We start from the raw sequence: 18,513 nt of genomic DNA, 5'->3' as shown, positions 1-18,513 counted from the left end.
GTGGATGAATTTATCCACCAATCAGCAAGGACAACCCAGGTTGTTCACCAAAAATGGGCCGGCATCTAAACTTACATTCTTGCATTTCAAATAAAGATACCAAGAGAATGAAGAAAATTTGATAATAGGAGTAAATTAGAAAGTTGCTTAAAATTTCATGCTCAATCTGAATCACGAAAGAAATTTTTTGGGTACAGTGTCCCTTTAAGCATTTTATATTACAATCTCAACATGCTTCATGTCCCATTAAGTTACTTGGTTGCTGTGATCTATATGTTGTCCCTTCTTATTGTTTAGCAGTGTTATTGACTTGTTTCACTAAAGGCTTTTAAAAAAAAAAAAAAATTAAAAAAGAAATAAACTAAAACAGTGCAAAATGATTTATTAGTAAAAGGTCTCCCTGAATATTAAAGGAGTCTAACACTTTATTTTGCTGTTAGCAACCATATTTAAGATGTGGATGAGACTGCAAATCTTATATTTTGAGGTGTCAAATTCTTAAATTTCTAACAGATGGGGTGCAACAAGAGAACGTCCCAGCGGTTGACACACAAGACATTGTTCCCCGTACAGAAGTTGACACAATTATTACCATCCAAGGTGAGATTAATATGTGTCTGGATTCAATAAAAACACATTTATAAAACTAATATCTTTTGGAGGGAAAAACTCTCTGCAACATCACAACTTGAAAATTTCAGAATTCATAAAGATTTGTAACTGTCCCTCCTCATAACCGCGAGTTCTGAATGCAGATTGTTTGTAATCAATAGAGCCAGCTTTACAAAAAAATCTACAAAATATATAACAAACAGCTGTAACATAAGGATAAAAGAAAAGCTTAAAAAAGTTAAGAGAAAAACACAAGGCAATCTTTTCAGCTTTGCAATATCGAGACACGAGCATAAGAAGAAATACTTCACAAGTCTAATAAATTCCACAAATTCTGTTAATGTCCTTAGAGCTTGTTTTACTTTTCTTTTCCATTTTACAAAAATTAAATTACCACTAACATGGCCCACATATGTGTGTAAAACCTTAAAGGTACAGGGGATACCACACTTTCATTTATATGTGAAGAGAATGTATCTAGTGTTTGCAGATGAAAGGTTTGTTACCATAACAACAAATAAGGATCATACCATTAAACTTCCATTTTACCGCCTCATTCTCCATTACACCAATCCATCTCCATAGCACACCTTCCTGTTTTTTAAAATCATGTCATCAATTTTAAAATAAAGAAGGGGGCTTATAATTTAGGAGACATGTTTGATATGCCTAGATTAAATGCTAGGTGGCGATTTATTAAATGTCGGACAATTTTATCATTGCACAAGCATTTCTTGTGAAATGCTTGTGCAATGCCACCCCTGCACATTCGCAGCCAATCAGCCGCTAGCAGGGGTGTCAATCATCCTGATTGTATCCAATCAGGATGATTGCTGTCCGCCAACTCAGAGGTGGCGGACGGGATACGGAGCATTTATGATGCTGAGGATGTAGGCTTGAGTAGGGTTGTAGGCTTGCACAAGTAAGATTAAGACACCAGTTAAGTAGCTGTGTTCTTAACCCTTGAGGTGGTGGAATTAAATTATCCTGGTCGACCGGGATGATTAACAATCCCTGCACTTGCACAATTGGTTGCATAAGAGTAGGGGCATGGCTACATAAGCAATTTCTTGTGCAATGATAGCTGCAGGGCAGTGGACGCTGCTATTTGACGCAATGCCGGACTGTTAAGGTTCATTACGGTGTTTAATAAATGGGGGCTATAGATTTCTGTTTCTGTTATGGTTTATTTAGAATGCTCCAACATTTCCTTTGTTTTCCATATGGTCATAACTCTTTTTTTTTCTATCAGGGACTCCAATAAGTAGAATGGTGGAAGATGCCATTGACGGCTCCAATTTGAATCATCTGATTGTTGTGCCAGTAGGATGTGGAGAGCAGAACATGATCACTTTGACTCCTAGTGTAATAGCCATAATTTACCTGGACAGCACTGGGCAGTGGGAACGAATTGGAGTAAACCGTAGACAAGAAGCAATTAATAATGTAAAGACTGGTGAGTGTGGTTAAAAAAAAAACACAGGTAAACTTTAATGTTACTTCTCCACAATTTCTGTCACTAACAATATTTCAACTCAAGTAAAGCTTCTTTTTTTTCAAGGTTATGTTCAACAAATGGCTTTTCGAAAACCTGACCATTCTTATGCAGCCTGGATAAACATACCATCCAGTACATGGTAACTTTGACCTATCATCCTAATTTTGGACATGTTATCTCTACTTGTTATACAAATTTAATTCCTTTATTTTATATTGACACTTGTGCCTAAATTCAGTTTTTTTGTTTATTTTTCATTTTTTGCATTTCATCTTACATTTGCTTTTTATTCTAGGCTTACTGCATACGTTGTTAAAGTGTTCGCTTTGGCTCAGCCCATGATAGACATTGAGAGTGCCGTGTTGTGTGGGGCTGTCAAGTGGCTTATTCTGGAAAAGCAGAAGCCAGATGGACTGTTTAAAGAGGATGCACCTGTTTATCATAAAGAGATGATAGTATGTGATTTATACAGATACACAGATGTGTTTTTACTGAAAAATGTGTTTTTGTTATTTAATAATTCTAAGAAGTCAGAGTCTGGATTTTCTGTTTAATTCTATAGGATAACAGGATCCACTTTAGATTTGCAGAATGGAATGTGAATCTGGAAGAATTATTTAAATGGTTTGCTCTGTGTGTAGTAAAGGTTGTTGGATAGTCGGGTCAGTGGAGGCCCAATTATGGGCTAGATTACGAGAGGAGCAATATTGTTTGCGCGTGAGCTATATCGAGTTTGCACATCCATTTGCGTTACATTTCACTCATAATAAAAGTTGAAAGTATATGTGAAGTAAGCGCAATCCCGATTTATGCTAGAATGATTCCTTCAACTTCAGAGCTCTGGTTAACTGTTACAAAACACATAAAATAAAATACATTACAAAGTAGAATTACACTCATAATAGCACTATCTAATACACAATATTTAAAAATTGCATTAACATGTTATAAGGGCTCAAATATATGAGGTCTCAGGTGTTAGAAAAAATTAGGACTGCAAAGGGATTTAAGAAAGAGGTACATACATACAGTATACATGTTTAAATATGTATATATACATATATATGTGTGTGTGTGTGTGTACATATGTATTTATGTATTTATATGTGTATTTATGCATTTACAGACTTATATACACATATAAACACATACATACATATGTATACATACATAGACATATATATATAAGTACATCGGAGGGGAGCCCTTTGCATTCATTTAGATGAAAACATGTGAAATCATATTTATGCAAAATCCAGGACCTGCACGACTTGTGGGTGTTTTTTTTCAACTTTTTCGGCTCCATTGAAGTCTATGGGGCATATTTATATACGATTGGGTTGATTGACACCTCTGCTAGCGGCCGATTGGCCGAGAATCTCCAGGGGGCGGCATTGCAACAGCAGTTCACAAGAGCTGCTGGTGCAATGATAAATGCCGACAGAGTATGCTGTTGGCATTTATTGATGTGCGGCGGACATGATACGCTACTTCGTATCATGTCCGCTCGCACATTGTTAAATAGGCCCCTATGGGGTAATGCGACTTTGCGAACGAGAGAACGCAATCGTTTTAATTTGAACTCATAAAAAATTGCTTCTAGGGGTTTTAACTCTCGATCGCAAGCACACACTACCACTCCACTCGTTATCTGGCTCTATGGAAGTAATGCCATTGTGAAGAAGGAATGTGTTCCATATGTAAATGTTTTAAAAAACTGACAGGTGACTGGAAATACAAATAAGCTTATTACATAACCTCAATACAGCCAAGTTTAGATTTTAATTGTTGGTGTAAGGGGGTTAGTAGTAGAACAGCTTTGTCATCTTGAATCCAAATCAGCAACAGGGTTTCAACCTTTTTACTGTACACAATATATAACCCCACTCTTTTATATATTCTGTGTCATTATCTCAGAACTGTCTCATTGTTTAATACTATCATTCTGAATGATTGTTTCTTTTATTAAACAGGGTGGACTCAGTGGATCTAAAGAGCCTGATGCTGCCCTCACAGCTTTTGTTCTCATTGCTTTGCTGGAAAGTCAGAAATCTTGTGTTGCACATGTCAATGTAAGTAGTATATTCACAGAGTTAAAGTACCAGTAAACACAGTCAATTTGTATAATCAGCAAATGCATGATAAGAAGACAATGCAATAGTCCTTAGTCTGATCTTCAAATGAGTAGTAGATTTTTTCTGAAAAATTTCAGTTATGTCTATATCCACTCCCCCGTATCATGTGACAGCCACCAGCCAATCACAAAAGCATATACATAGATTCTGTGAATTCTTGCACATGCTCAGTAGGAGCTGGTAACCCAAAAAGTGTAAATATAAAAAAGACTGCACACATTTTGATCATGGAAGTACATTGGAAAGTTGTTTAAAATTGCACGCTCTATCTGAATCATAGAAGTTTAATCTTAACTTGAGTGTCCCTTTAAACTTACTCTCTTTATACACACAAGAAAAATCACATCCAGGTGTATATCTTCCTAAATTATTTTGTTTGCATAGAGTATACATATTATAATATTACCAAAGGTAATAAGTTCCACTCCAAAAATAATATGGAACTATATTAACAGTTTTAAAAAGATAACCGTTTTTTGCTCAAATACCCATAGAAAACTAGATTGGTAACAAAACATCAGTTCTATCCTTTCTAAGAACATTTCTTTGTTAATCCTTGTTTTCATTCCTAGAACCTGGTAAGCAGCATTGACAGGGCATCATCCTTCCTCTTGGACCAGTACCCATTCCTCAAAAAAGAATACTCCATTGCAATCACTTCATATGCACTTGCCATGGCTGGGAAACTGAGGGACACAAATTTACTGATGTCAGTAGCTAAAGGTAACAACCTTCTTGCAGAACATCACACAAACAAAATCATATAAGTATACTATACATATATAAAGTTCCAGGTTCTGTTTTTATTCAGAATATTTTTTTAAAAAGTATATATACTAGCAGGATTCAAATACTGTTTAATATTCTACCTATAATATTACCCCCTTCAGTTATCTTATATTAGTACTTAACCTGATACTCATAATCCATCATTGAGGAATAGTGTCACATATTCTAAAAAAGAAGCTTCTATACACAACTGACTCTAATTTAGAGGCAGCTAAAGTAAGAATATTTGGACACTATGGGGCATATTTATCAAGCTCCGAATGGAGCTTGATGTCCCGTGTTTCTGGCGAGCCGTCAGGCTCGCCAGAAACAGCAGTTATGAAGCAGCGGTCACAAAGAGCTCAGAGCAGGCGGACAGACATCGCCGGAATCAACCCGATCGAGTACGATCGAGTCTGCAGGGGGCGGCGTTGCACCAGCAGCTCTTGTGAGCTGCTGGTGCAATGCTGAATACGGCGAGCGTATTGCTCGCCGTATTCAGCGAGGTCTGTCGGACCTGATCCGCACTGTCAGATCAGGTCCAACAGACCTTGATAAATAGAGGCCTATGGGTCCATTTTATCAAGTGTCGGGCGGACATGATCCGCTGTAGCAGACGCTTTCGCCATTCATCATTGCACAAGCATTTCGTGTGAAATGCTTGTGCAATGCCACCCCCTCCACATTCGCGGCTAATTGGCCGCTAGCAAGGGTTGTCAATCATCCCCATTGTATCCGATCGGGATGATTGCTGTCCACTGCCTCAGAGGTGGGGGATGATTCATTCGCAGCATGCCCTGCATTCGCAGGGCTGAAAAAAATATAAAACGTAACCTTTATTATAAAGGCATGAGATCTAATCCTGGGTTACAGCTATACCATTATGGGATAATTGTTGGATAGATAAGTATCAAATATATTTGTTACTATTGACGGTATTGTTTCTTTTTGCCCTGCTCTTATCCAAAGTGTTAAAGCGATTTTTCTCCCCCATTATGGGTTTCATGCAAACATAGCAGTAATTTGATGGGGATCTGCTACCTACAAGCAACTGCTGCTTGTTAAATCTGCCCGATAGGATGTAAAATTTCTGAATTATGTTTTATGTATGTTTTTAACTTCTTTAGAATATAACATACAGAATATAATATACAGAACAAATACCATCCTACACGGCATCATTCTGTTTATAACTCAAATAGTTTATACTATAAAGAGAGCTACAAAATATACTATCCTGCAAAGCAATGAACCCACAAACACCATTACACAATATCCATACTGATGTAGTGTACAGTCTCTGATACTTAAAGGGACATGAAACCCAAATGTTTTATTTCATGATTCAGAAAGGACATACAGTTTTAAACAACTTTCTAATTTACTTCTATTTTCTAATTTGCTTCATTCTCTTGATATTCTTTGCTGAGAAGCATATCTAGATAGGCTATGTAGCTGCTGATTGACTGCTGCACATAGATGCCTCGTGTTATTGGATCACCCATGTGCATTGCTTTTTTTTCAACAAAGTATATCTAAAAAATGAATCAAATTAGATAATAGATGGAAATTGGAAACTTTTTTAAAATGATATTCTCTATCTGAATCATGAAAGAAAAAATTGGGTTTAGTGTCCCTTTAATGGGACGGTTTACACCTTAGTCATATTAAAGTTTTACTTTAGATTATATTGAAAATATCCCCCTGCACACTTTCTATATCATGCTGCAGTAACAGTAAAAAAGTTATTTTAAAATGACTATTCTTTCTGGTCACTTTGAAATGGCTGCCAAGCTCTGCCCACTGATGACATCACAATCTGGGCTGCATTAAAGGCTTCAATAGTTACAAAAGACTCACTAATTGGATTTAACAGACTGTCAATGCTATTCAGCAAAGTGCATAGATGCAGCCCAGATTGTGATGTAATCAGTGGGCAGAGCTTGGCAGAATCAGTCATTTTTAAAAACATTTTTACTGCTATTGCTACATGATATAGAAAGGGTTCAGGAGGTTATTTGCAGCTTAAGCTAAAGAAAGACTTTAAGATGATTAAGTTGTAGACAATACATTTAATATTCATAGATATAGATAAATAATGCTAGAATTCCACCTATGTATAGCAGTCAAATACTGATGACTTGTGCAATCATTCACTATGAAACATATGTTATTTTTTAAAGGCTCATAATTGAGCCTTTAAAATAAATACATGTACATGAGAAATTAACCACATGATTATAGGTGAAAGCTCAGTATCAGACTCTTCTTTGAAGTAGTATACATCAAAGAGTTTTGGGGGCTTTTTTATTACGGAGAAAAAAAAATAACACAACATATCAGTGTGGGCGCCATTCTCCATTCCACAGTTAACTTCTTACTTTATTCAGGTGACCTGAACATTCTTTACATACCAGTCCCAATATCTTACTTTTTATGGCCTGTGCTGTCCCACTTCTTCAATCTTTAATTGTACTTTTTTTCTTACCTCCGTTCTGTCCCCAGATAAGACTCACTGGCCTACAGAGGACTCCCGATTTATCTCACTGGAAGCTACATCTTATGCCCTCCTTTGCCTCCTCCGAATGAAGCAGTATGATGTAACAGGTCCCATTTCTCGCTGGCTCACAGAGTCACGATATTATGGAGATATTTGGGGATCCACCCAAGTGAGTGACAATCACTTAGATTTTGACTCAAGACTGATTTCTTTTTTTAAAGCAAGATTTTACAAATTGTGTTGTTTTCTCTTACATCACAGACTCTAATTGTTTTTTTAGGCTACTATTATGATGTTCCAAGCTTTGGCCCAATATCAGATTGATCTGCCAGGTACTAATGATATTGATTTGGATGTCTCCCTCCATCTCCCTGAGAGACAACAGCCACTATCATATCGCATCAATCTTGGAAATGCTTTATTGGCACGTTCTGCTGAGGTAAAGCTTGTGTTTGAGACAGAAGAAATGTCTGTGTGTGGCACAATAGGAGGAGGGAGGTCTGCTGTATGTAAACAGAAGTTAGATAAACTTGTTTGTGTGTTTGTGATGATCGTAGAGTTTGTAGTCTTCTTTATTTGTCTTGCCCTTTTCTGCCCTGAGCAACCAATAAAGGGGGTAGATTTATTAAGCAGCGGATGCTGCATCGATGCGCCATCATTTCTGGTCCTCCAGAAATGGAAGTTAAGAAGCAGCAGTCGTAACATCGCTGCTCCTTAACTTCTATGATACTTTTTAGGTGGGGAACCAATTGGCCGCCAGTGAGCAGGGGGCGGCATTGCAAACGCATTTCACTGGAAATGCTTGTGCAATGATAAATGCCGACGAGGTCGAGTGGACATGATTGGCTACAGTGAATCAAGCCTGCTCGACCATTAATAAATCTACCCCAAGGTATGTACTGAAGAATGAAAACCTCAATGCAAAAAGTTATATTTTAGGTGGATATATGGAGGCCCATTTAGCAAAGGTCTTGCAGACCTGATCCGACAGTGCGGATCAGGTCCGCAAGACCTCGCTGAATGCGGAGAGCAATACGTTCTCCATATTCAGCATTGCACCAGCAGCTCACAAGAGTTGCTGGTGCAACGCCGCCCCCTGCAGACTCGCGGCCGCCAGCAGGGGGTGTCAATCAACCTGATCATACTCGATCGGGTTGAATTCCAGCGATGTCTGTCCGCCTGCTCAGAGCAGGCGGACAGGGTTATGGAGCAGCGATCTTTAGACCGCGGCTTCATAATTGCTGCTTCTGGTGAGCCTGCAGGCTCGCCAGAAACACGGGGCATCAAGCCCCATTCGGAGCTTGATAGATAGGCCCCACGGTAAGAATGCATGACACAAGCACCATGAAAACTCATGAAGGTGTTTTAGCATGTGCCAGGTTGAAGCTAGTACTGTATACTATGTGGGAGGAGCTGAGATTAAAGTGACATTAAACTGCTGTGTACAACTACCCTAGAATGGTGGTTACTACTCACTATGTTGCTGAATTTCATCCTCTTCCTGAAGCTCTTTTCAAATCTGTTCTCCTGTTTTAATAACTTAAAGTTGTGTAAAAATGCAAAATGCAAAGCTCACATGTTGTATCATGCACACTAAACTGTAGCACATTATACAGCTGTAAAAAAAGTGGACACGCGTTTTTTAAATTTGTACACAATTTTACAGTTACATAAAAATTATTTTAAAAAGCATGTCCCATTAACAGACATCCCAGCCTGCAAAAAATAATTTCAGGGAGGTGGCTTCACTGTCTACTGCGCCCCTCCCACATACACACACAGCCACCAAACATGAATGAACAAGTAGAATATGCAGAAAATGTGACATTAAAATATGTACTTACACTGTTTTGTATTAGATTATACTATATTATATTACTCATGGAGTCATTTTTTATTCAATAACCACTTTACACATGTCTACAGCCATTGCGTGGCTCAAGGCAGGATGACAAAATGGGGCCCCCTTTCTCTCCGCACCAACCCCACACAATCTATGCCCCAACCCGCCCTATCTCCGCCCCAACCCGGTCCAATCTCCGCCCCCAACCCCGCCCAATCTCCGCCCCACAGCTTTTATAATGAAAAAAAATAATAATTTAAGGTAATGCACAACATTTTACATATATATATATATATATATATATATATATATATATATATAAAAGAAAAAACACAAATCCACTAATGTGGAGCACTATAACGTATATATTGCAATATACAATTTGTACTATTGAAACAACTGTTTATGTATATAAGGAAGAATTATGCTGACAATTAGCAACATTTGAGTTGAACTGGGCCTTATTTTTATGTGTTTTCTTATGATAACAACAACATTAGAGACGCCAGGGCCGGCCCTAGCAAGTGCAGGTCCGTAGGCAGACAGATAGCCCAGGGCCTCTACCCAGAACAAAAAATACTTAAGAAATGGGGCAATGCACTGTACCACACAAACACACAGATATAATACACAGAGATATTTATATACACATACATCCACACACTCAGACACATACACAGGAACACAGGTGTACACAGCCCACACACACACAGCCCACACACCCCACACACACAGCCCACACACACACAGCCCACACATACACACACACACACAGTCCACACATACACACACACACCCCACACATACACACACACACACACCCCACACATACACCCCCCCACACACACACACACACAGCCCCCACACACAGCCCACACACACACACACACAGCCCACAAACACACACACACACACAGCCCACACACAGCCCACAAACACACACAGCCAACACACACAGCCCACACACACACACACATACAGCCCACACACACACACACACACACAGCCCCCCCCCACACACACACACAGCCCCCACACACACACAGCCCACACACACACACAGCCCTCACACACACACAGCCCACACACACACACACACAGCCCACACACACACACGCAATAAATAAATTAAATGGTGCCCCCAGCAATAAAATGAAGACCCCAGCCCCTCTGCAATAAAATTAAGCCCCAGCACAAAAATGATGCCCCAGCAATAAAATGATACCCCATCTCCCCTGCAATAAAATAATGCCCCCAACAAAAGTATGATGCCCCAATCAATAAATGATTCCCCCAGCAATAAATTATTCCCCCAGCCCCACTGCAATGATGCCCCCAGCAATAAAATTAAACCCCCAGCCCCCTTGCAAAAAAATGATGCCCCCAGCAATACAATGAAGCCCCCTGCAATAAAATGATGTCCAGCCCCCCTACAATAAGATGATGCCCCTGCAATAAAATGATGCACCCAGCAATAAATGATTATCCTAGCCCCACTGCAATGATGCCCCCAGCAATAAAATTATGCCCAGTCCCCCTGCAATAAAATGATGCCCCATCTCCACTGCAATAAAATGATGCCCCCAGCAATAAAATGAAGCCCAAGCAATAAAATGAACCCCCCCTGCAATAAAATATTGCCCAGTCCCCTTGCATTAAAATGATGCCCCCTGCAATAAAATGATGCCCCCAGCCCGCCCCTGCAAAAAAATGATGCCCCAGCAATAAAATATTCCCCAGCTCCCCTGCAATAAAATGATGTCCCCAACATTAAAATGATTTCCCCAGCCCCCCAACAATAAAATTAATCCCCCTGCAATAACATGATGCCCCCAACATATGATGCCCCCAGCACCCCTGCAATAAATGATGCACCCAGCAATAAAACAAAGTCCCCAGTCCCCCTGCAATAAAATGATGCCCCAGCCCCACTGCAATAAAATGATGCCCCCAGCCCCACTGCAATAAAATAATGCCCCCAACCCCACTGCAATAAAATGATGCCCCCAGCCCCACTGCAATAAAACGATGCCCCCAGCCCTACTGCAATAAAATGATGCCCCCAGCTCCACTGCAATAAAATGATGCCACCAGCAATACAATGAAGCCCCCCTGAAATAAAATGATGCCCAGCCCCCCTGCAATAAAATGATGCCCAGCCCCCCTGCAATAAAACGATGCCCCTGCAATAAAATGATGCCCCCAGCTCCCCTGCAATAAATGATTACCCCAGCCACACTGCAATCATGCCCCCTGCAATAAAATGATGCCCCATCCCCACTGCAATAGAATGATGCCCCCAGCAATAAAATGAAGCCCCCAACAATAAAATGAAACCCCCATGCAATAAAATAATGCCCAGTCTCCCTGCAATAAAATGATGCCCCATCCCCACTGCAATAAATTATACCCCTAGCAATAAAATAATGTCCAGTCCACCTGCAATAAAATGATGCCCCCAGCCCCCCTGCAAAAAAATGATGCCCCAGCAATAAAATGATGCCCCAGCTCCCCTGCAATAAAATTATGCCCCCAGCCCCTGCAATAAAATGATGCCTCCAACAAAAGTATGATGCCCCCAGCACCCCTGCAATAAATGATGCACCCAGCAATAAAATGAAGCCCCCAGCCCCCCTGCAATAAAATGATGCCCCAGCCCCATTGCAATAAAATAGTCCCCCCCCCACTGCAATAAAATTATACCCCAGCAATAAAATTATGTCCCATCTCCCCTGCAATAAAATTATGCCCCCAACAAAAATATGATGCCCCAACAATAAAATTAATCCCCCCTGCAATAAAATTATGCCCCAGCCCCCCTTCAATTGCCCCAGCAATAAAATGAAGCCCCCCTGCAATAAAATGAAGCCCCCCTGCATTAAAATTATACCCCAGCCCACCTGCCAGATTGCCTTTGAATAATTAAAATGTCTGGGGGCCTGGGCCAAAGCTGGGCTCCTCACCTGGCTACGAGCGGTCTGTGAGCTGCTCACTCTGCTGCACACTGAAGTCCCTCGTGAGCATGACAGGCAGCAGGCAGCTAAGCTCCACCTCCGCCCTCTGGTGCCTTGCTCCGCCTCCTCCTCAGTGACAGCACGGAATGATTGGAGAATAAAAGTTATATCCTCCAATCATTCAGATGCTGCTGTCACCTGGCGTGCTGCCATGGTGTGTGTCTCATGGGCCGTGGCCCCCCTCCCTCAAAAAAAATGTATTGCTCCAAAAAAAAAAAGCGCGAAAAAAATATATTTAAAAATAAATAAAATACAATTTTAAAAAAATTATTACAATTTAAAAAAAAAAACTTTTGACTACTTTGCGGGACCCCACTGACCACGGGGCCCGAGGCGTTTGCCTGCTCCGCCTTGCCCAAAGGCCGGCCCTGTCTACAGAGTCTGGTCTCATCACCTAGACATCAATATGGTGGACATCAATATGGTAGCTCGTTATAGCAGCTAGTTAAAATATGCTAATGGACAAATGAAACCTATAAAACTCACATCAACATGTCTTTTACAATCATTCCATGGGCAATTAAGAAATTACTGCAGCAAACAGTGCAGCAAGCTACACTGTCCTTTTTTACCACTATTATGCATTGGTACACTTAAGTATAGTCTGGGGTGAAGTGTGTTTCGTACTTCTTTTTTCTTTCTTTGGACACTCTGCCATGGCACTGCAGACACTAATCGAACTAATGGATGAACTGGAGAGAGAAGTCGACTGTAAAGCCCGTCTACCGAGAAAACTGATAGGTTAGTTAGAGAGACCAATCAGGAAGCATGCTGTGTCACTCTCTCTCCACATATGTCACTCGCTCTCTTGGTTTCTCCAGAGCCCGTCATTCGGAAAGACGGGCTCTGGAAAAAACGAGAGAGCAAAATGGGATATTGTATATAATTTGCGGGCGTCAGGGAGCTGCTATTAAAATTCAGGAGACTCCCAGAACTTCTGGGAGAGTTGGGATGTCTGCATTTAGGAAGAACTGTAATATCTGGAAATTCATTCTGACAGTATATGCCTTGGCTGACACTGAAGGAGAGCTTGAAAAAGACTGCACTGCAACTTTAAATTTGTTGAAGAAAGATATAAATTGTTTGTGGTGATTAACCTGGAGCTGTATGTGTGTTCCGAAGGACTTTGCCATTATAGTTGTGAATTGGAAGATGCTTCAACTATGTGGAAGGAGAAAGCTGAAAATGTGTATTCTGTAGGGTGGTTAGAAATATTTGTATGTTGGATTGAAATGTCTGTAAATGCAGCTTAAACTGTATGTATGTTAGGAGGCTGGAACATAATATTTGCAATGAAAGAGGTTTGCACTGAGCTGTGTGAAGGTGAGGAGGGTATCACTGTTCTGTTATTTGAATGAGGTTTTACTGTAAAGGAGGAAGCTGCAACTATGTATGTGCAATAAAAAGCTAGAAATATGTATATGAGGTGAAAAAGGATGGAGCTACGTGTGAAAAGCAGACTGTCAGTGCTTTATGGGTTGCAGACTGGCATTAAGCTTTATTTGACAATGGAATAGTATTATTTGCATTTATCACTAAATCATTTTTTTACAGACTAAGGCAAACAAAGCTTTTGTGGTACAAGCGAAAGGAAAAGGACAAGGCACATTAACAGTGAGTTTATCCTTATTCTGAAATATATCTTATAACCTGTACCTAAAATAAACACATTTAAATACTAATAAAAAAAATTAATACATAAAATCCCTCAATTGCCACAAATATAGTGGGTAAACCTCATGATTATACATTAATAGAAATAACAGGCCTATGTCATGTGATATCCTTACATACATTACAAGAGCTTTTGCAATATATGCATTTGTGCCTACTATTCCCCCGTAGAAAACTGTTTTACACATTAAATACAGATTGTTGTCTCTTGGGGAAAAACTTAGATAAATTACTTTTGAATTATATATCTAGGTTTGTGAATATTATTGCAGTGGAATTGTACAATCTGTATATAAACTGTTGCCAGGATCCACATACCTGTTATGAACTATTGTCTATTAAAGGGACATTAAACACCAAATACATGTTAGTATCATAGTATTTAGGTTAATCTCAGCCTCCCTCTAGTCATGGGTGTCACCATGTTGAAATCTAGCTTTTACTGTATCCCAGTGCTCATGTGTTTGCACATGTGCAGCAACTCTCCTTCAGATATCTACAGTAAAACCTATGTTCCAAAATGGCGTCACCCACAATTAGAGAGAGGTGCATGAAGTGTATTTAATGTTTAAACATGCTTGCTTTTTTTCCATTGTCAGGGTAGATTTGATTTTGAATAATAAATCTACAAAACTCCCAGTAGGAGTTAAAGAGTATAGAATGCAATCTAACCCCTTTACACTTACACCAACTGTTGCCATGACAAAAGTGTAGGCCTTGACACCAATAGAGTTAATGATCCTAACACAGTGACTGCTTTTAATGATACTATTGTGCTGCTAATGATGTAATTTACATTACAGGTGACCACAGTGTATCACGCCCTTGTAACAGAGAAGGAAAGACAATGCAATAACTTTGATCTGTCTGTGACAGTAAAAGATGAACCAGATCGTAAGTGTCTGTACCAGTTTGTCTGTGTATTGTTGTTTTTCACTTTATTTCAGAGTTTTGTTTCTCAGGTTTACTATTTTTCTATTCAAAGATAAAAGACCAGAAGGGGCTAAGTCAACCGTATCTATAACATTATGTGTCAAGTAAGTAATGCTTTTCAATATTGATCATACATTTTAATTTTATCCTAAAGGGACAGTCAACACCAGAATTTTTTGTTGTTTAAAAAGATAAATAATCCTTTAATTACCAATTTCCCAGTTTTGCATAACTAACACAGTTATAATTATACACATTTTACCTCTGTGATTACCTTGTATCTAAGCCTCAGCAGACTGCCCCCTTATTTCAGTTCTTTTGACAGACTTGCAGTTTAGCCAATCAGAGCTGTCTCCATGGTAATTTCACGTGCATGAGCTCAATGTTATCTTAATGAAACACATGAACTAATGCCTTCTTAGATTGGAGGCGGCCTTCAAGGTCTAAGAAATTAGCATAAGAACCTCCTAGGTTTAGCTTTCAACTAAGAATACCAAGAGAACAAAGCAAAATTGGTGATAAAAGTAAATTGGAAAGTTGTTTAAAATTGCATGCCCTATCTGAATCAGTAAAGTTTTTTTTGGACTTGACTGTCCCTTAACTACAGCACTTATTACAACTCTTTGGTGTATAACTCTTCTGCCCTTTTTATCCAGACATCTTAAACCTGAAGATTCAACTATGTCTATCATCGATATTACCATGATGACTGGGTTCTCTCCTGATATTGAATCACTTAATAAGGTCAGTGTGAAGCATTAACATTTGTCTAATAAAAAAATTAAAGATTTATCTGCAATAAGGAGGAAGGGATATCTGCACCTTCTGAGATTTAAAATAAGGTAAACCTGTGTTATACTCCTGGTAAATCTGTGTTATATAAACCTGTGTTATATAAGGTAAACCTGTGTTATACTCAATTTGATTACTTTTTTTACCTACAGCTAACAAAGGGAGTGGACAGATACATCTCCAAATTTGAGTTCAACAAAGGAGTTAATGGTTCTCTTGTTATTTATGTAGATAAGGTAAAGTATATATATCAGTATCACATCCTACTTCAATGCCATCTTTTGCTTGTACATATGCTCACTATTATCTTTCTCCCATAACTTTCCTTCCCTCATTTCATATTTTCATATCATGAGACAAAATGAGAGAGGGGAGGAGAGGCTCCTCCCCTCTCCCATTTTGTCTCATATTATTCACTATCTAGGAAGAAGATAGTAGGAGAAAGAGGCTTAGGGGCTATTAACTCTAGCGCTTGTTTATTTAACCCCTTTTTTCTAAACAATATTTTCATATCATAAAAAGGACATTCAACAAATGTGTTTAGTTCTATATTTGGTAATGGGGTCACTTGAAATTTGTTTGTTAATTAAAACCAATCCATCCAATATTTCGTATGTGAAATCACTTTAGGGCACCTAGTATCATCTAGACAGCAGATTCTGCTTAAATAATGTAGCTAGTGCTACTGCTACAAGCCAGTAGCAGTACAAAAATATTTTTTACATTTATTTAATTTTTAATGAAGTCAGGGTTGCCAAGAAAAAAAAAGAAGATTGCATATTTATTGGCTAACAAATTAATACATCAACTGAGTGAGAAGGGCATTGCTGGATTACTATGGAAAAGTGTAAATCTAAAGCCCTTTTCACCTACAGAGAATCCTTTCCTGCCTATAGAGGAATTATTTTCACCACATGAACAAATCAGCTAATTCTTTTTGTAACATACTTTTGTTTTGTTTTTTTCATTAAATTAACTCTATTTTATTATCCTTGGAGAAAGTCAGCAAATATGTTAAAGGGACAGGAAACCCAATTTTTTAATTTCATTATACAGAAAGAGCACACAATTATAAACAACTTTCCAATTTACTTATATTATTTAATTTGCTTCCTTCTCTTCTTATCCTTTGCTGAAAGGTTAATCTAGGTAAACTCAGGAGCAGCAAAGGACCTAGGTTCTAGCTGCTGATTGGAGACTGCATATATATACTCATTGTCATTCGCTAACCCATGTGTTCAGTTAGAAACCGGTAGTGCATTGCTGCTCCTTCAACAAATGATACCAAGAGAATGAAGCAATTTTGATAATAGAAGTAAACTGGAAAGTTGTTTAAAATTGTATGTTCTGCCTAAATCAGGAAAGACATTTTTTTGGGTTTCATGTCCCTTTAAGTTCTTTGTCTTTTTACATACATGTCTGTTCCAAAATATATTTTTCTCTGTTTACTAGGTAAACACTATTATTCTAATATGATAAAATGCTTAAACTTTAGGGTTCACATGTTTTCCTAGCTTTATGGATTTTTACAGGACATTTCTAATTTTCCCACTCAGTGCAGAATTATATAACATTATTTTAGCGGTAACTTTAAAAATTAAAAGTATTTGCAGATTTTTAAGTTGGACTCCGCTCCAGGATCTACTGGGCGGGTCTTGGATATCCAAAGCGCTTTGCGGGCTTATCACAGCATGCCCGGTCGTGCTATTGGACTAAATGTTGCTCCCGCTACTAGACCAAAGCGTGAGCGAGCTACATTTAGTCCAATACCACGACCGGGTGTGCTGTGGCTAGCCAGCAAGCCCGGGAAGTGCTTAGGATATCCAAGACCCGCTCAGTAGATCTTGGAGCGGAGTACAACTTAACATTATTCTGAACATTTAATATCCCTTAAACTTTCAATCGTTCCCTTACATATAACTAATCTAGTATTTCTTTAAATATCTGCCCTTTTACAACCCATAATCCACAATTTTCTTCTCTCTCCCCTCAGATCTCTCACAAAGAGGAGGAATGTTTGAAGGTTTATGCAAATCAGATCTTTGCAGTGGGTCTCATTCAGCCTGCTGCTATCACAGTGTATGACTATTACAGTCCAGGTTAGTGACCATGATGAGTATCACATCTGTTTTAGTGCCTTGAGTTTAATATATAGGGGTAGATTTAACAAGAGCCGAATGACCCTTGTTCTCCCTATTTCAGCGCGAGCCTTTATGCTCGCCGGAAACAGCAGTTATGAAGCAGCGGTCTAAAGATTGCTGCTCCATAACTTGTCAGCTGCCTCTGAGGCTGCGGTCTTCAATCCGCCCGATTCTATACAATTGGGCTGATTGACACCCCTTCTAGCCGCGAATCTGCAGGGGCGGCATTGCACAAGCAGTTGTGGTGAACTGCTTGTACAATGATAAATGCCGACAGCGTATGCTGTCGTCATTTAGCAATGTCTGTCGAACATGATACGCTACAGCGTATGATGTCGTGTTGGACAGACATTGGTAAATCTACCCCATAAAATACATTATGCTTTGGGAAATCCCAGGAGCCAGTTAACTACAACTGTTTTCCTGGCTTCTAACTTATTGAATTATTCTACATATGTCAAAATACCAGTGTAACCCAGATTAATGCAGGAAAAAGGGAAAGGTTGTTCACTGGAGAAGAAACATAGAAACTGTAATGTGCACCATGTCCTATTAGTCTGACACATTTCATGAACAGAGAGTTCACTTGAAGATAACAAGCTA

The 18,513-nt window shown here is 39.1% G+C and overlaps 1 protein-coding gene across 2 annotated transcripts in view; it reads left to right on the top strand.

The window, feature by feature from the left end:
• The window catches only part of LOC128663755 (A.superbus venom factor 1), a 114,714-nt gene that overhangs the window by 85,872 nt on the left and 10,329 nt on the right, over nucleotides 1-18,513 (top strand). For both annotated transcript variants that reach the window (XM_053718240.1, XM_053718241.1), the window contains exons 23-36: nucleotides 514-600; nucleotides 1,865-2,068; nucleotides 2,174-2,249; nucleotides 2,406-2,565; nucleotides 4,084-4,182; nucleotides 4,818-4,968; nucleotides 7,519-7,682; nucleotides 7,794-7,952; nucleotides 13,925-13,984; nucleotides 14,848-14,938; nucleotides 15,030-15,081; nucleotides 15,634-15,721; nucleotides 15,922-16,005; nucleotides 17,763-17,868. In XM_053718240.1, coding sequence (XP_053574215.1) covers nucleotides 514-600; nucleotides 1,865-2,068; nucleotides 2,174-2,249; nucleotides 2,406-2,565; nucleotides 4,084-4,182; nucleotides 4,818-4,968; nucleotides 7,519-7,682; nucleotides 7,794-7,952; nucleotides 13,925-13,984; nucleotides 14,848-14,938; nucleotides 15,030-15,081; nucleotides 15,634-15,721; nucleotides 15,922-16,005; nucleotides 17,763-17,868 — 1,581 coding nt within the window. The remainder of the gene's footprint in view (nucleotides 1-513; nucleotides 601-1,864; nucleotides 2,069-2,173; nucleotides 2,250-2,405; nucleotides 2,566-4,083; nucleotides 4,183-4,817; nucleotides 4,969-7,518; nucleotides 7,683-7,793; nucleotides 7,953-13,924; nucleotides 13,985-14,847; nucleotides 14,939-15,029; nucleotides 15,082-15,633; nucleotides 15,722-15,921; nucleotides 16,006-17,762; nucleotides 17,869-18,513) is intronic.

Source organism: Bombina bombina, chromosome 6 (assembly GCF_027579735.1).
Source record: "Bombina bombina isolate aBomBom1 chromosome 6, aBomBom1.pri, whole genome shotgun sequence".
Taxonomy (NCBI): domain Eukaryota; kingdom Metazoa; phylum Chordata; class Amphibia; order Anura; family Bombinatoridae; genus Bombina; species Bombina bombina.
Note: the sequence above shows the minus strand (reverse complement) of the source record. Positions and strands in the feature narration are given on the sequence as shown.